This window comes from Centruroides vittatus, unplaced genomic scaffold (assembly GCF_030686945.1).
Source record: "Centruroides vittatus isolate TY-2023 unplaced genomic scaffold, ASM3068694v2 contig_577, whole genome shotgun sequence".
NCBI lineage: Eukaryota > Metazoa > Arthropoda > Arachnida > Scorpiones > Buthidae > Centruroides > Centruroides vittatus.
The window spans coordinates 1,434,262-1,447,592 of NW_027122345.1; the positions used below are offsets into that span (position 1 = coordinate 1,434,262).

The window sequence follows — 13,331 nt, forward strand, 5'->3', positions numbered from 1 at the left end:
AAAGAAGCAGTTGGATGGCAGGGAGCCACTGGAGGTAAGGTAGCATATCATACAAACTCAAAAGAAAAAAACAAAGTCTAACTGACATGTTACAAAATTATCATAAGTCCTGGGAATAATGGTGACCATAGGCAAAGGTTGGGGTCACAGACCACCTTTCCCGTTAAAACGGGTAAGAAGAAACCTTGCATTTAAAGGTTTCCATTTTTTGAGAATAATGTTTTGAAAGGACACAAAGCGTGAGGTTCATAAAAAAGTTTTCCTAAGAATATTTTCAAGTCTCTCACAGAAGCGAAAATGGGTTATAACTTGATGGAACTAAGGGGGCATTGGGTATAACTTGATGGAACTAAGGGGTCAATGGCTTGAAAAAGTTTGGGAATCATTGGTCTAGAATAATGAACGTCAGTGATGGAATAACTGAATAGAATACTTTTAAACATCAAATTTTAAACCAAGCAGAATATTTCCACAAAAGAAAAAACATATAAAATAAGGCATATATTCATCATTTCCAGGACTTATGATAATTTTGTAACTTGTCAATTAGACTATTTATTTTAATTTATATATTTGTTTTAAAATTTGTATTTGTTCTTTTGTGGAATGTTCTGCTTGGTTTAAAATTTGATGTTTAAAAGTGTTCTATTCAGTTGTTTCATTACTTGATGATGATTGTTCTAGACAAATGAAAATGTTTGCAATAGTAAAAATAGTTGCTTTTAACTGTTTTTTTTTTTTTTTTGAGTTTGTATGATATTGCTGTTACTTATGACCAGATTGACTTGGTGTGATGATATAAATATAATTATAACTAGATTAGGCATTATATCTTTTATTAATTTTTAATCAAAAATGACACTATTTTATCATAAAACACAATTGGAAATTAAATAAGTATAGAAAATAAGATGATTATTATACTGCAGAAAGATAACTTTTATTTGTAAAATCTCTCCTATCCTGTATTTTTTCTTTTTGTTTCAAGCATTTAGATGAGTAAGAAATAAAACCTGAATCTTCTAGAAAATTATATATCTGTTATCACACCAATGTAATGTTCAACATTATTTACTCAGATTTTTTATATATTCAATTAAAATAAATAATATATTCTCTAATTCAAGTTTTAAATTTCCAGCATTACAATCAAGAGCAGACTTTTCTGCAAATGTGCAATTCAGAATATTCAAATTTGATCAAAGTCTTCTACTTCTAAGGACAGATTTTGAGGGTACATCCCCATTCTGAGGGTTTCCCGAGCAAGATCAGTACCTCAGATAGTAAAAAATTTTATAAGATGCTGTACACTCTTTTCTGTACCCCCTCTAAAGATTTCTGGTTCTGCTCCCAAACTTCATCATACTGACAGTCTAACAGGTAGGAGATGTCCATAAAAACTAATGTTAATTTATCTTAAAATTAAATTTTTCCAAAAATTTTATACTCCATATAATATCTTACTTAATTGTACTATAAGCAAGTACAGTACATGAAAATTCAAATTTTCCTTCCTTTCTGACTTATGGAGGACTAATGATTTCTCAACTCTAAAACATTTACTGAAAATGAAATAGAATTAGAAAGGCTAAAAAACCAGTTTTTTGTAGAGAGAAAAACACTTTATTACTTCACACTTATCCCCAAATGCATTTTGCCAGTACACTGGCCCCCTCAGTAGGGCTTATTTTTAAAATACACAATACAGTTCAAATTGTCAACTATAATAAATGTCCATTATTAGTTTCTCACTCCGCGATTACAGCTTATATACCTGCCCAGATTTACCCGCTGGCACCATGCCATTATTCAGATTTACAGAGTTACTTTGCATAACTATTGCAAAATGTTCATTAAGTCTTATTTTAACCATATTTTTTTCTTTGTATACAATTTTTACTTAATTGTCAAATTAATATTAATAAAGTAGTAAGCTCGTCATTATAATTTACATTTAATACATTTTTAAAACAGTATTAAATTTGTTATTGAAAATTACAACAAATTTAATACTGTTTTCATATATAAATTCATACATATTACATTTCTTGTTCCCATATATTTCACTGCATGTTTCAATTTTAATGGTTTATTGTAGAGAAAAGATTACAATATTTAGTGTTGTATAAAATATATTTAATATGTCAAACCATAAAAATTAAAAGCAAATTATAAAAGAAAAAAATTAAATAGATTTTAAAATAAATACACACACACAATATTTTAAATCTAGGTATAATAAATATTGTAACAAAAATAATTCTAGTATAATATAAATTTAAATAATATATACACAAACACACTATATATATCTCTACAGATTATTAAATATATAATAAAATCGTTAAGACTAAAACTTGGATTATATATTCACATCATGACTTATTGATAGCTGTAATGTCTATTAATAATTTACTAAAATTGTGTGAGGTTTGCCGACCGACTGCATTAGTCAGGATTGTCGTGCAGTCACTACTAATGTGTGGAGTAGGAAAAACTCTCAGAGACAAATTGTCAAACTGTTTAATAAAAATTCCTTACAACTAAGTTGATAAAGAGGCATAATGCCAATTCAATGGAGAGAAATAAGTCCTTCAAAGAAAAGTCCAAATGTCCCAACAGTCATTTAGGTTCCTCTGGCAAAGGTGAAGTGGAGAATGATGGCTCCGGGGTGCATAGTACAACTCACAGCAATGACCTCCGATGACCTGGTGCAACTGGGTTGGTTCTTGACAGGACAGGAAAATGAATCCTGGGACGTCGAACAAGCCTTCGGTGTGGAAGGACAGAAGCACCAAAAATTCAGGGAGAGGAGTGCTATGAACCAAGAAAACGTCACATCCTTTTTTCGCACGGTTTTTATAAGTTCCTTCTGGGTCCCAGATCGAACATTCTGATAGGTCGATGCCGACTTTCCCGCACTCTCCAATTGGTCCCCCCCTCGTTAACAAATTGTAACGAGATTGGAACCCAGATCGTGGGATGAGTCAACACCGACTGACAATTCGATTCCTATCAAAGATGTTCGATCGAAGTACTCAAATTCATCTATTGTTTTAACCCGAGTAGCTCGACTCTCTTGGAAATTTCTACAGACATGTCCTTTTATGGACATAAAATATTAATTTTTCGTTTGACAGTTTCTTTTTACAATATTTAAGTATTGTTATAATTATTTTCTTCTACACAAAATTAAAATCCTTTTTCTTTGTGCACATATTCTAGACCCACTTCCGAAGTTTCACAATTGTCAACACCACATAAATACTTAAATGGCAATCAATAAATGTATAACTGTGTAACAATGTATATTAAAATTAAAATATACCAAATAACTTGTATAATATAAATATGAATGTAATCTAAGCCATCAAAGTCTCTGCCATTTCTGTTTTGGTATTTAAACTTTGCAGTAAAATGGTAATTACTAACTGAACATCTGATTTAATTATTCTGTAATTTTATTTATAATTTTCTGTTTATATTTATAAATAAATTTTTACATTTTAATATTAACAAGTAAAATGGCAAGGCCCTATTTGGGACAAGACCATGTCTCAGAGACTCACTAAGCGGAATCACTTTAACACTCAAGGCGGGTCTCGTTCTCATTCTCCAATCTTCTTTGGTATCGCTGGTTTTGAGCGCAATCATTCAAACTTCACCGGCCACATCCATGAGGTAGCCCACAATGCATTTTTGGTGAAATTAACCTATCCATGTCGAAATTTCTTTCCGTTGCATGTTGGCCTGGGTTGAATTTTTGTCGATGCCTAATGAAAATTTCCCGTTTTTGAAAAAAATAATTGTGGCTATTGTATCGTCTGAAATTATTTTTTTATTTTGCACAAACAATATACAGTTTAACCCAATTATAACATCATCAGATGTAACGACAACCCTAATATAACGTCTTTAGCGGCATGGCTAAAATCTGTACGTGGTACGTCCTACCTTGTCCATGATGTCCACATCTTTTGTTCTGCCAGTAAAAATTAACTGAGAAATGATCAAGGCAAATAATTTACTTTATTTGGATTGGCTATGCGATATTTGCAATAGTGTTGAGATATAATACAAATCCAAGATCTGTTCAAGGCTATCGACTTGAAACAGCTTTTCACTTCATGTTAGTTAACCTTTCGAGTGACCTTTGCCCTCTGACCTCACTTTGATCCTGAACTCCTTGTTGGAGGTCAGAGGGCAAAGGTCACACGGTGGTGCTCTCTGCCCTACACGTCAAATTTTTATCAGTCCCACGATTTTACTATACTAGATAATGACATAAAACCCTGTTTTAAGATCTCATATTTGAAGCACTTCCAAATTTACAAAATTAGATTACAAATTTTATTTACCAAAGAAAATACTACGTGTTCAATCCTAAGGTCAGAGTTCACTTCCTAGAATGATTGTGGGTGGTACTCTCCCCACCTGACTTCGGTGGGAGGGTGCCTGTTTGTAGAAGAGGGTCGCCATTTTGTATTTTATTTTGACTCCGTTCTCGGTCCCCTGACTACCTACAAGTCTGAATTTTTTTGTGCGCAAACGATTTGGGCACCTAATACTCTGTGTGCCAAACATCAATTCTTGACATATACTCCTTCATACCTCTAAGCTGGTAACATAGGCCGGCAGTATGATTTTATAAACAAGACCATAGTCTTGTCAAAAATGCCAATCTTTATTTATCATAATTTTATATAAATACTAAATCTCTTTAAATAAATTTCAACTGTTATACATAAATTTATATGCATATTTATATAATTTAACATCTGTGAATACCACAATCGTTATCTACAAGGTTCATTAAATCTTGATAAATGTTGAATGTGTTTGTGTTTATTTTGAACGTCTTGAAAATGCTGCAGCAACTCTACAAAATTAATTTCAGGTGAAGGTGTTTCTTCAGTTGCATTTCTGAAATAATATTTCAATATATTCTCATTCAAATACAAGACTTAATATTTAATAATTTTAATATAATTAAAATATTCTTACTTGTCCATTGGTGGCATAAACTGGATATTAGGCACACAAGAAAGTCTGTGACGTAGTGTATGGAAAGCATCACTTTGTGGAAGTAACATCAACAATCCATATAGACTCTTCACCAGATATCTATTTTGTTGAGGTTCCAATAATTGAAGCCTTAAATCTAAATAGAGAAAATGTGTAAATTCAAAGTTTAAAAATTTTAGATTTAAGCTAATACTTACAAGTAAAAATTGGAGATTCTATTAACTGTACTAGTTTATCAATTTCAGTAAGAAAATCTACAGTTACTTCCAGATCACCACTGTTTTGATTTTAAAGAAAATATTTATATACAGTATTATACACAAATAATTCCCTAAAAAGTATTCTCGTTTAAAAATTACACACACACACACACACACACACACACATATATATATATATATATATTATATATATATTATTATTATATGTTTATAAATACCAATAGACATTTTTCTAATATTCTTTGATATTCAAACAAAGTAGAAACTCTCTTACCCTAAGTGACTAGAATCAGCTTTTGCTTGATTAATGAAAAAATTCAATTAAAATGGAAAATCAATGTACACACACCTTAAAAAATGTAATTTAACAAACATATGTATATACTATTTATTTAATTAAATATAGATAAACTAAATAATTTTAAATTTTATCAAAAATGAAAATTTCTTTTTATTACTGCAAATGTCTAAATTTATATGAATTCTCAATAATGATGAAATTATTTTATTTAGACATTGTGTGTGTCAATAAATTGTTAAGTTTGCATTCTCTCATTACTTTGTCTTCAGAATATAGAGTAGAAAGTAGTTAGATAACTGATCCTGCTTTAGTCAGTTCAGATTAACAGAGTTTCTACATTTTTTTTTAAACAATGGTACTGAATATTGTATTAACTGTTTATAATAAAATATTAATTAATAACTGAAATTTTAAATTAGAAATAGTCATTATTTTCTGATTTTGTTTGTATATTAAAAAAAAATATTTTACTTATTGCATTTTCAAACAATGTATATTTTCCAAATTATTATTCCAATTAATCTTATTTTTTAAATTATACACTATACACTTTATAAAGAGATCTTTTAGACAATACATCTTACAGTGATATAAATAATAAATTAATTTTTATTGGCTAAAAATAAATATGAGCAAATTTTAACAAATTTTATAGCATAAATTACAATTTCATAACTATAAATGATACTCTAGGTATAAACATTATTTATTGAAGAGTAAAGTGTTTAAAAAGAAATCATTTATAAGACTCGTATTCTTCACTGGAGTATTTGGCTTTTTAAAAAACTTAATTGTTTTATGAGAGTCATAATTTTGAGGAAGCTTGAGAGAGAATTACAAGGACTTTACAAAAATATTAAATAAAATATTTTTGAACTAAATATGAATTGGAAAAATGTAGAAGTCATTTATAAAAATAAAATTGCCACTTGGATAATAAAAGATTTGATTACTGCAATAAAGTCAAAATGTTTACTCACAAATACACAAACAGATCATTTTGGATTCACAAATTTGGGTTTCAAACAAATAACATTATTATTATTTTATTATTTATTAAAGAAATTTAAGAAACTTTTTGAAAAATATTTAAATATTTTTTCAAAAGTTTGTTAAATTAAAACACACTGCTTACTGCTTTACTTTTGTTTGTTTTGAAGACTTTACACTAGGGTTTCTCATTTCCCGGTCTTTTGCTTGTCCCGGGATTCCGGGATAAAAGTGAACTGTTTCCTGGGATCCCGGGACAAAATTAATTATTTTTAAGATATACAAAATATCATGAAATCAAATGATATAATTATTTTTTGTTTTTTAAAGTAATTTAATACGTTCTGCAACCTCCAAAATCATATTAATAATGCTGTGTAAGATATATATTAAAAATTATCTTTGAATTACGTAGAAATTTTCACAAATAGAAAAAATTTGGCTTTTAAAGTTTGCTGGAAACTGCATACAACAACAAAAAATGACTTTGAATTGAGTTGAAAATTTAAAGAAAAATGAATTTAGATCAAACTTTTAACTTAGAAGGTAATTTTTGATTTTTTAAATAAAATATAATACAAAATATTGTAAATTTTTATAATAAGATTTTAAAAAGCAAAGATGGTCGATACTCCGATCACTCAATCTAATTCTTATTTTAGTAATGAAAAATCTTGCTACCGAGAATGCCTTTTCCGGTTCAATTGATGTGATTGGAGTCGTGTTTAATGCATTTAAGAGAAGACAAATATTATGTGTTTTTCACCTGTATCCTGAAAAATTTCTAGTTTGTTTTTGAGATTGTAGTACTTCTTTTGTTCCCTAGTATTCTTGATTTGTCTACCTCGACTGCTTTAATAAAAACATCATAGCCTGATAATTCGGCAGTTCGTCTGTCTTTAATAATCAGATTATGAAGAAAAACTTCATACTTGCTGACTTCGTACTCGTTTGTATCCTTGCCCAATTTGCACAACTTGGCGTTACGCAGTCATTGAAGCTACTGGGCATGGTTAAAAATTAAGACAGCATAAGCACAATTATTCCAGATATTACCGGTAAAGAATTTTGAGAGTCCTGCCACAAATAAGCTACGTATTGATTATTGACCATTTGTGATGTGCCATAACAAGCAAAAATTAAAAAAAAACTAATAAGTAGGTTTAAAATTAATAAATACAAATGTATTCTGACAGTTCATGAGTTAATGATACTTTCTATTTGCAAAATTTCCTCAACCTTAACGTAAAATAAGTAAAAAGTGAATTTTTAAGAAATTTGTGAGATTTCCCGGGATAAGAAAAATTTCCCAGGTTAAAAAGACAACTGGGATCCCGGAATTCCGTTTGAGAAACCCTACTTTACACCATTTTTAAACTATTAAAATTAAATGAACAGCTGGATTCCTTTATTAAGCTATTAATGCTAAATAATTACTAAGTAATTTGGGAGGATGTAGATGGTTAGGCTGCCATCTTATTAAATTTAATACTTACAAATAAATAAATTTAATTTTAAAATATTCTGGAAGAAAAGATTGGCCCAGAGTGGGATTCCAACCTGCAACTCCTGCTTACTGTACAGATGTATTGTCAGTTATGCTACCCAGATCTTTGCTTCCAGACTAAATAATTAATTTATTTAGATATAATACTATATTGGTCACTCATGGTATCAACCAATATGGTTATATCTAAATTAGTTATTTAATTAATTAATCTGGAAGTGATATCAAATGGAGGTTCAGGTAGCATAACTGACAATGTGTCTGCATGGTAAGTAGCAGTTGCAGATTTAAGTCATGCTCCAGGTCAATCTTTTCTTCTAGAATATTCTAAAATAAAATAAAATAAACTTATTTATAATTATTAAATTTAACAGGAGATGGCAGCTTAATCTTCTACCTCCTGCCAAATTACTTAGTAATTATTTAGAATTAACAGCCTAATAAAAAAAATCCAACTGTTCATTTGATATTCAAAATAATTATTGGGTTAGTTGTATTCCTTAGAACTAATATATTAAAATGAATATTTGAGAATGTTCAATGTTCTAGAACAGGGGTTCCCAACTTTTTTGTGTAGCGACCTCTTTTAAGAAAAATTTTTTTCAACAACTCCCTTCAATATTATAACAACACTTCATTGATGTTCTTACACATTGTCTGAAACTTACAACACGTTTGAAACAATTTTTAGTATATTATCAATCTCTCTCCCTAGCCCAGAGATTTTTACAGGTGTCACATTCCACTTTTCAACTACTGTGCCCATCCCACTAGTGTCACACCATGGAAAAAGTCCCAAGAGATTCGTTACAATACTATATGTATTATATACAGTAGAGCATCGATTATCCGACCCCCGATCAACCGTCACATCAGTTAACCAACCACATTCTAGTCGGCAAATTCAAATGTCCGCTAGTGATGTGGCGCTACAATATTTGGCTATGTCTTGGCTACTTTAATATTATTTTTGTTAAATTTTTGCGTGTTTTAGCTGGCAACACTGGCTCAACCATGAAAGGGAGGCCAGTATTTAAACGATTAAACGAGGCTTAATTTTATTTTTTTTTGTTTATATTTTTCAATATACAGTACAGTACTGTATTTATTTTGTGCAAAATAAAGAAATAATTTTTAACGATACAATAGCGACAATTATTATTTAGAAAAAATTTTGTTAGACTTAACATTGATGAAAATTCAATGCGAAGTAGGTTAATAGTGATATACTAATATACTAATTACATGGCATATACTAATATACTATACTAATAATGCACTTTTTCATACTTTTCGGTTATCCATTTTTTCAGTTATCCGACCAACCCCAGTCTCCAATCGAGTTGGATAATCAATGCTCTACTGTATATGCTGTAGCCTCTTATATAATTTTTAAAATCACCTTCCTACATTTATTTAAGAGCAAAAGATGTGCAAAATTTAATATTTTTAAATAAAGTTTTTATACTTGCAATCCAAGTTTTATACCAATCCTCTCAAATTTTCATCAATCATGTTGGGAACTGTGTTCTAGAATTTCTAGACTTGATTTATTCTGAAGATGATGATAAAATGAATAAAAAAAATATAATAAACAATACAATTTGACTTTGAAACTATATTAATTAAATTTTCATAAAATTAAAGCAAAATATTTTATCTTATTCTATGAAGTTATTAGTAACTAGACATCATCTAAAAATATAGAAAAAAGAATCCTGTATCTATAATTTCTTATATAGAAAAAAAATCATTTAATTTTCATTCAAAATATTAATCAATCTGCTGCAGTAATAAATTTATTAATTACTTATAAATTGAATTTGTGAAAAATTTATATTAACTGTTACAAAATTCAATTACACTACAATGCTCATAGTTTTAGATATTCCAAACTATAAGTATACAAGTTTGAATCATTATGTCAAGCAATACTTGATTAGCATCTTTCTTTAGCACATTTTCCCTAGATTACTACTAAAATGATCGACTCTAAACATAACTCTCAAATTATTTTAATTCTTAAGACTAAGAGTTTTAACAACCAAATATTGTCTTTAGTATAATCAAGATAGGATACAACAGCTGTAATAATTTACAAGCATGTTCATAGTTTTGTGTAAGAAAACACAAAGAAACTGTTGCAACAGGACTATGACACCAGGACCGATATAAACAACAGAAGAGAGATCTACTTTCCTGAAAAATATAAATCAAATAATTATCAATATAATTAAAATTCAAAAATATCAGTAATTATTGAAAAAGCTAATAGATAATATGAATAACACTAAATATTTCAAATAATAGTATAATTTATTTTATTTTAAAAATAAAAACAAAAATTCCCATTCACTAAAAGCTAAAAATTTTATTTCAGTTTAAGTTACTTAAACTAATCCTTTATCCAGCATATAGAATAAAATTATTTATATATTTTCTTCTACATTATTATATCTGAATTTTCAGATTTAAATTAAGAAATTTAAAAATAAACAATTAATGATAAGAAATAAAAAAATTAAAATAAAAACTATTATTATATTTTCACAATATTTAAAAAACAAAATTAATAAAAATTATATTCTAAATTTGATATGTTAATTAAACAAAGATAAATTATTTTCTCAAAATTTAGTATTATACTTCTTTTTAATACAAATGAATATTAACTAGGACATCACATGACTGTTATATCATAACAGAATTGAGGCAGAGCCAAAAAGAAAGAAGCAATCCCTGTGACAGGTGAACTTTGCACTTGTCGCCAAAAAAGAGGCTATCCTTGTACCTGCTGGCCATGGGAGAGACAATCCTTGTATTGACCAGGGACAGAGAAACAATCCTTGCATTTGCCAACATGGAGAGGTGATCCAAGAACAAAGCAAATCACCTTCAATTGCTTTCTTCTTGTTTTGTTCATTTTTCACATCTATTTTCTGTTAAGTGCACACAATGCTGTTTTTATTTTTAATCCCTAGGCCTAAATTCCATTAGGCATGTCAGTCGTGTCAGAGAGCATGGACATTGTCGCTTTAATACATCTATAGATCAAAAGTGAAGTCATGGATGGACTCCTATTTTTTACATTTAAATGGACCCTCATTACATTTTTTAATTCTTCATCGCAATTAATAGAAAATGGCAAAGTTTTATCAAAATTGGCACATTAAATTTTGAGAATGGACTCAAGTCTATAAGTACGTTAAAAACAGCTAGTGACTGTGGAACAAAGTTGCATGACAAAGTTGCACAATTTGTACAATATTGCATTGGTGCACATGCTTGTGTTATTGACCTTATATCTTGAAAACTAAGTTATGGACCACCCATTTTTTTATATTTTTGGATTCCTCATCACAATTAATGGAAATTGGCAAAGTTTAATCAAAATTGATCAAACATATTTTGAGAATGCATACAATTCTGTAAGCCACATAAAAGAGGCTTTGCAAATGTTCTGGCTCAAATATAATTATTCCAAACTTTTTTATGTAATATTTTAATAACTGACGTCAAAGTTGGATAAATTAAATTAAATTTGGTGAATTATATTTGGCCCAAAAATACTATTTTCTAGTTATTAAAATCATTTGCATATTTTTAAACCAACAACTGTAAATAGTGAATCAACACTTTTCTGGCAGTTTTGGTTTAAAACTATGCAAATGAAATATCCTTTGGCATTAAAATTCTTTAACAATGTTTAAATTAGCATTTCAACAATAATAAAATAACCACCTTAGGGATAATAAAAAGGTAAGGGAGTTTTATTTTGAAGGCCAAGTAGCCTACAGAGAAAGGTTGGTTGTCAAAAGTTTGTATTCCAGAACATTGAAAGTGAATAAATGGTGGTTCCTTTTTAAATAGACTTTATCTTCAATTTTATTTATTTATTACTTTTTATTGTTGTTGAAGTGCTAACTTTAATGCCAAAAGAGTTTTATTTATTTGATGAACAATTATTGATGTGAAGAGTACATTTTTATTTATTGAAACTATACAAATGATTTTAATAACTAAAAAAAATAGTATTTTTGGGCTGAATATATTTTCTAATAATTCACTTAATTGCAATTCAGAAAAAAATTGTGGAAAAAAGTTGGTAAAAAGCAGGTTGAATTGGCAATATCAAGTTTTCAACATGGTGCCTTACTCACTTGTCCAAGCTTACTTCTTACAATTTGTTTACAGAACTTGATATTCTGTATAGAGCACACAGAAAAGTTTAAACAATGATTTCTCATAAACTACTGCTCATTGACATGAGTTATATTGCTGTGCATTAGCAAAAGAGGTATACTAAAATGTATTAAAATTTCAGCAAAATCCAGGATGTAAAAGCTTGGATGTCACTCTTGTAAGCCTAAAGATGGGAAACAAAGAGAAGCTTAAAAGGGCATATTGGAGGATGACACAATGAATAATGCAACCATTTAAATCCAATGAAAGTTATTAACTAAAGTTTTCAAGTTAGCTTTATAGCATTGATTCAGGTTTAAACTCAAAAGATTTTTCATTAATGTGAAAAATGGGTAAAGAACAACATAAATTCTTTCAAGTGTAAAAAAAAGTACTTTGCATCTACTTGGCACGTACAGGTAACCCCCATATAACATGGGAGTTACGTTCCAAAAATTGCCGTGTTATACGAAACAAAGAACTAGTACAAAAAGAGGGGGGTTAGGTTCTAAAAATTAAAAAACATGCTATTATATTTTCATAATTAAGATAAATATCGTTATTAAAATTTTCTTAAGTGATACATATTAATATAAATTAAACAATGTTTTCTTCATCACCACTAAGCACTATTAACTGAGAGTATTTTATTTTTGGCAAGTTATCCTTATCTGAGCATTTTTCTGCATTATCTCCAGATCCATGCTTTACCTTTTGCAAAAAGTATGTAATTTTAAATTGCTTGCTTTTAGTTAAAAGATCTTTATAAATTTCCTTGTATGGTGCTAAGCACTTATGAAGAATAAAGCAAGTATGGAGTAAAAAAAAAATATCTGGCAACATCAAAAGCAGAAGCGTCGAGATCTGGCAACACTGAAACAAGTTCGAGAAGGACCGCGTGTATTGACAAAAGGCGGGAAAAGAAAATTTACATACTTAAGTACTAATAGTTCACGAAAATAATAATTTTCGTGAACTATTAGTACTTAAGTATGTAAAAATTTATTACATTTCATGTTGTACGAGGGTTTTACCCAATTCTCGAACCGTGTCAGAATGAATCCGTGCTATAAAAGTACCGTGTTATACGGTACTTTTATGGTGT

The 13,331-nt window shown here is 29.0% G+C and overlaps 1 protein-coding gene across 2 annotated transcripts in view; it reads right to left on the reverse strand.

Annotated features, from left to right (window-relative positions):
* The window catches only part of LOC136979082 (protein VAC14 homolog), an 80,517-nt gene that overhangs the window by 226 nt on the left and 66,960 nt on the right, over window positions 1-13,331 (reverse strand). Inside the window, exons 13-16 of one of the 2 annotated variants that reach the window (XM_067274990.1) lie at window positions 10,125-10,243; window positions 5,223-5,302; window positions 5,005-5,161; window positions 4,664-4,923 (exon numbers count right to left, since the gene is read on the reverse strand). In XM_067274990.1, coding sequence (XP_067131091.1) covers window positions 4,797-4,923; window positions 5,005-5,161; window positions 5,223-5,302; window positions 10,125-10,243 — 483 coding nt within the window. In that variant the 3' untranslated portion in view covers window positions 4,664-4,796. Of the gene's footprint in view, window positions 1-4,663; window positions 4,924-5,004; window positions 5,162-5,222; window positions 5,303-10,124; window positions 10,244-13,331 lie in introns of those variants that run through there. The other variant, XM_067274991.1, reaches the window with a different exon arrangement.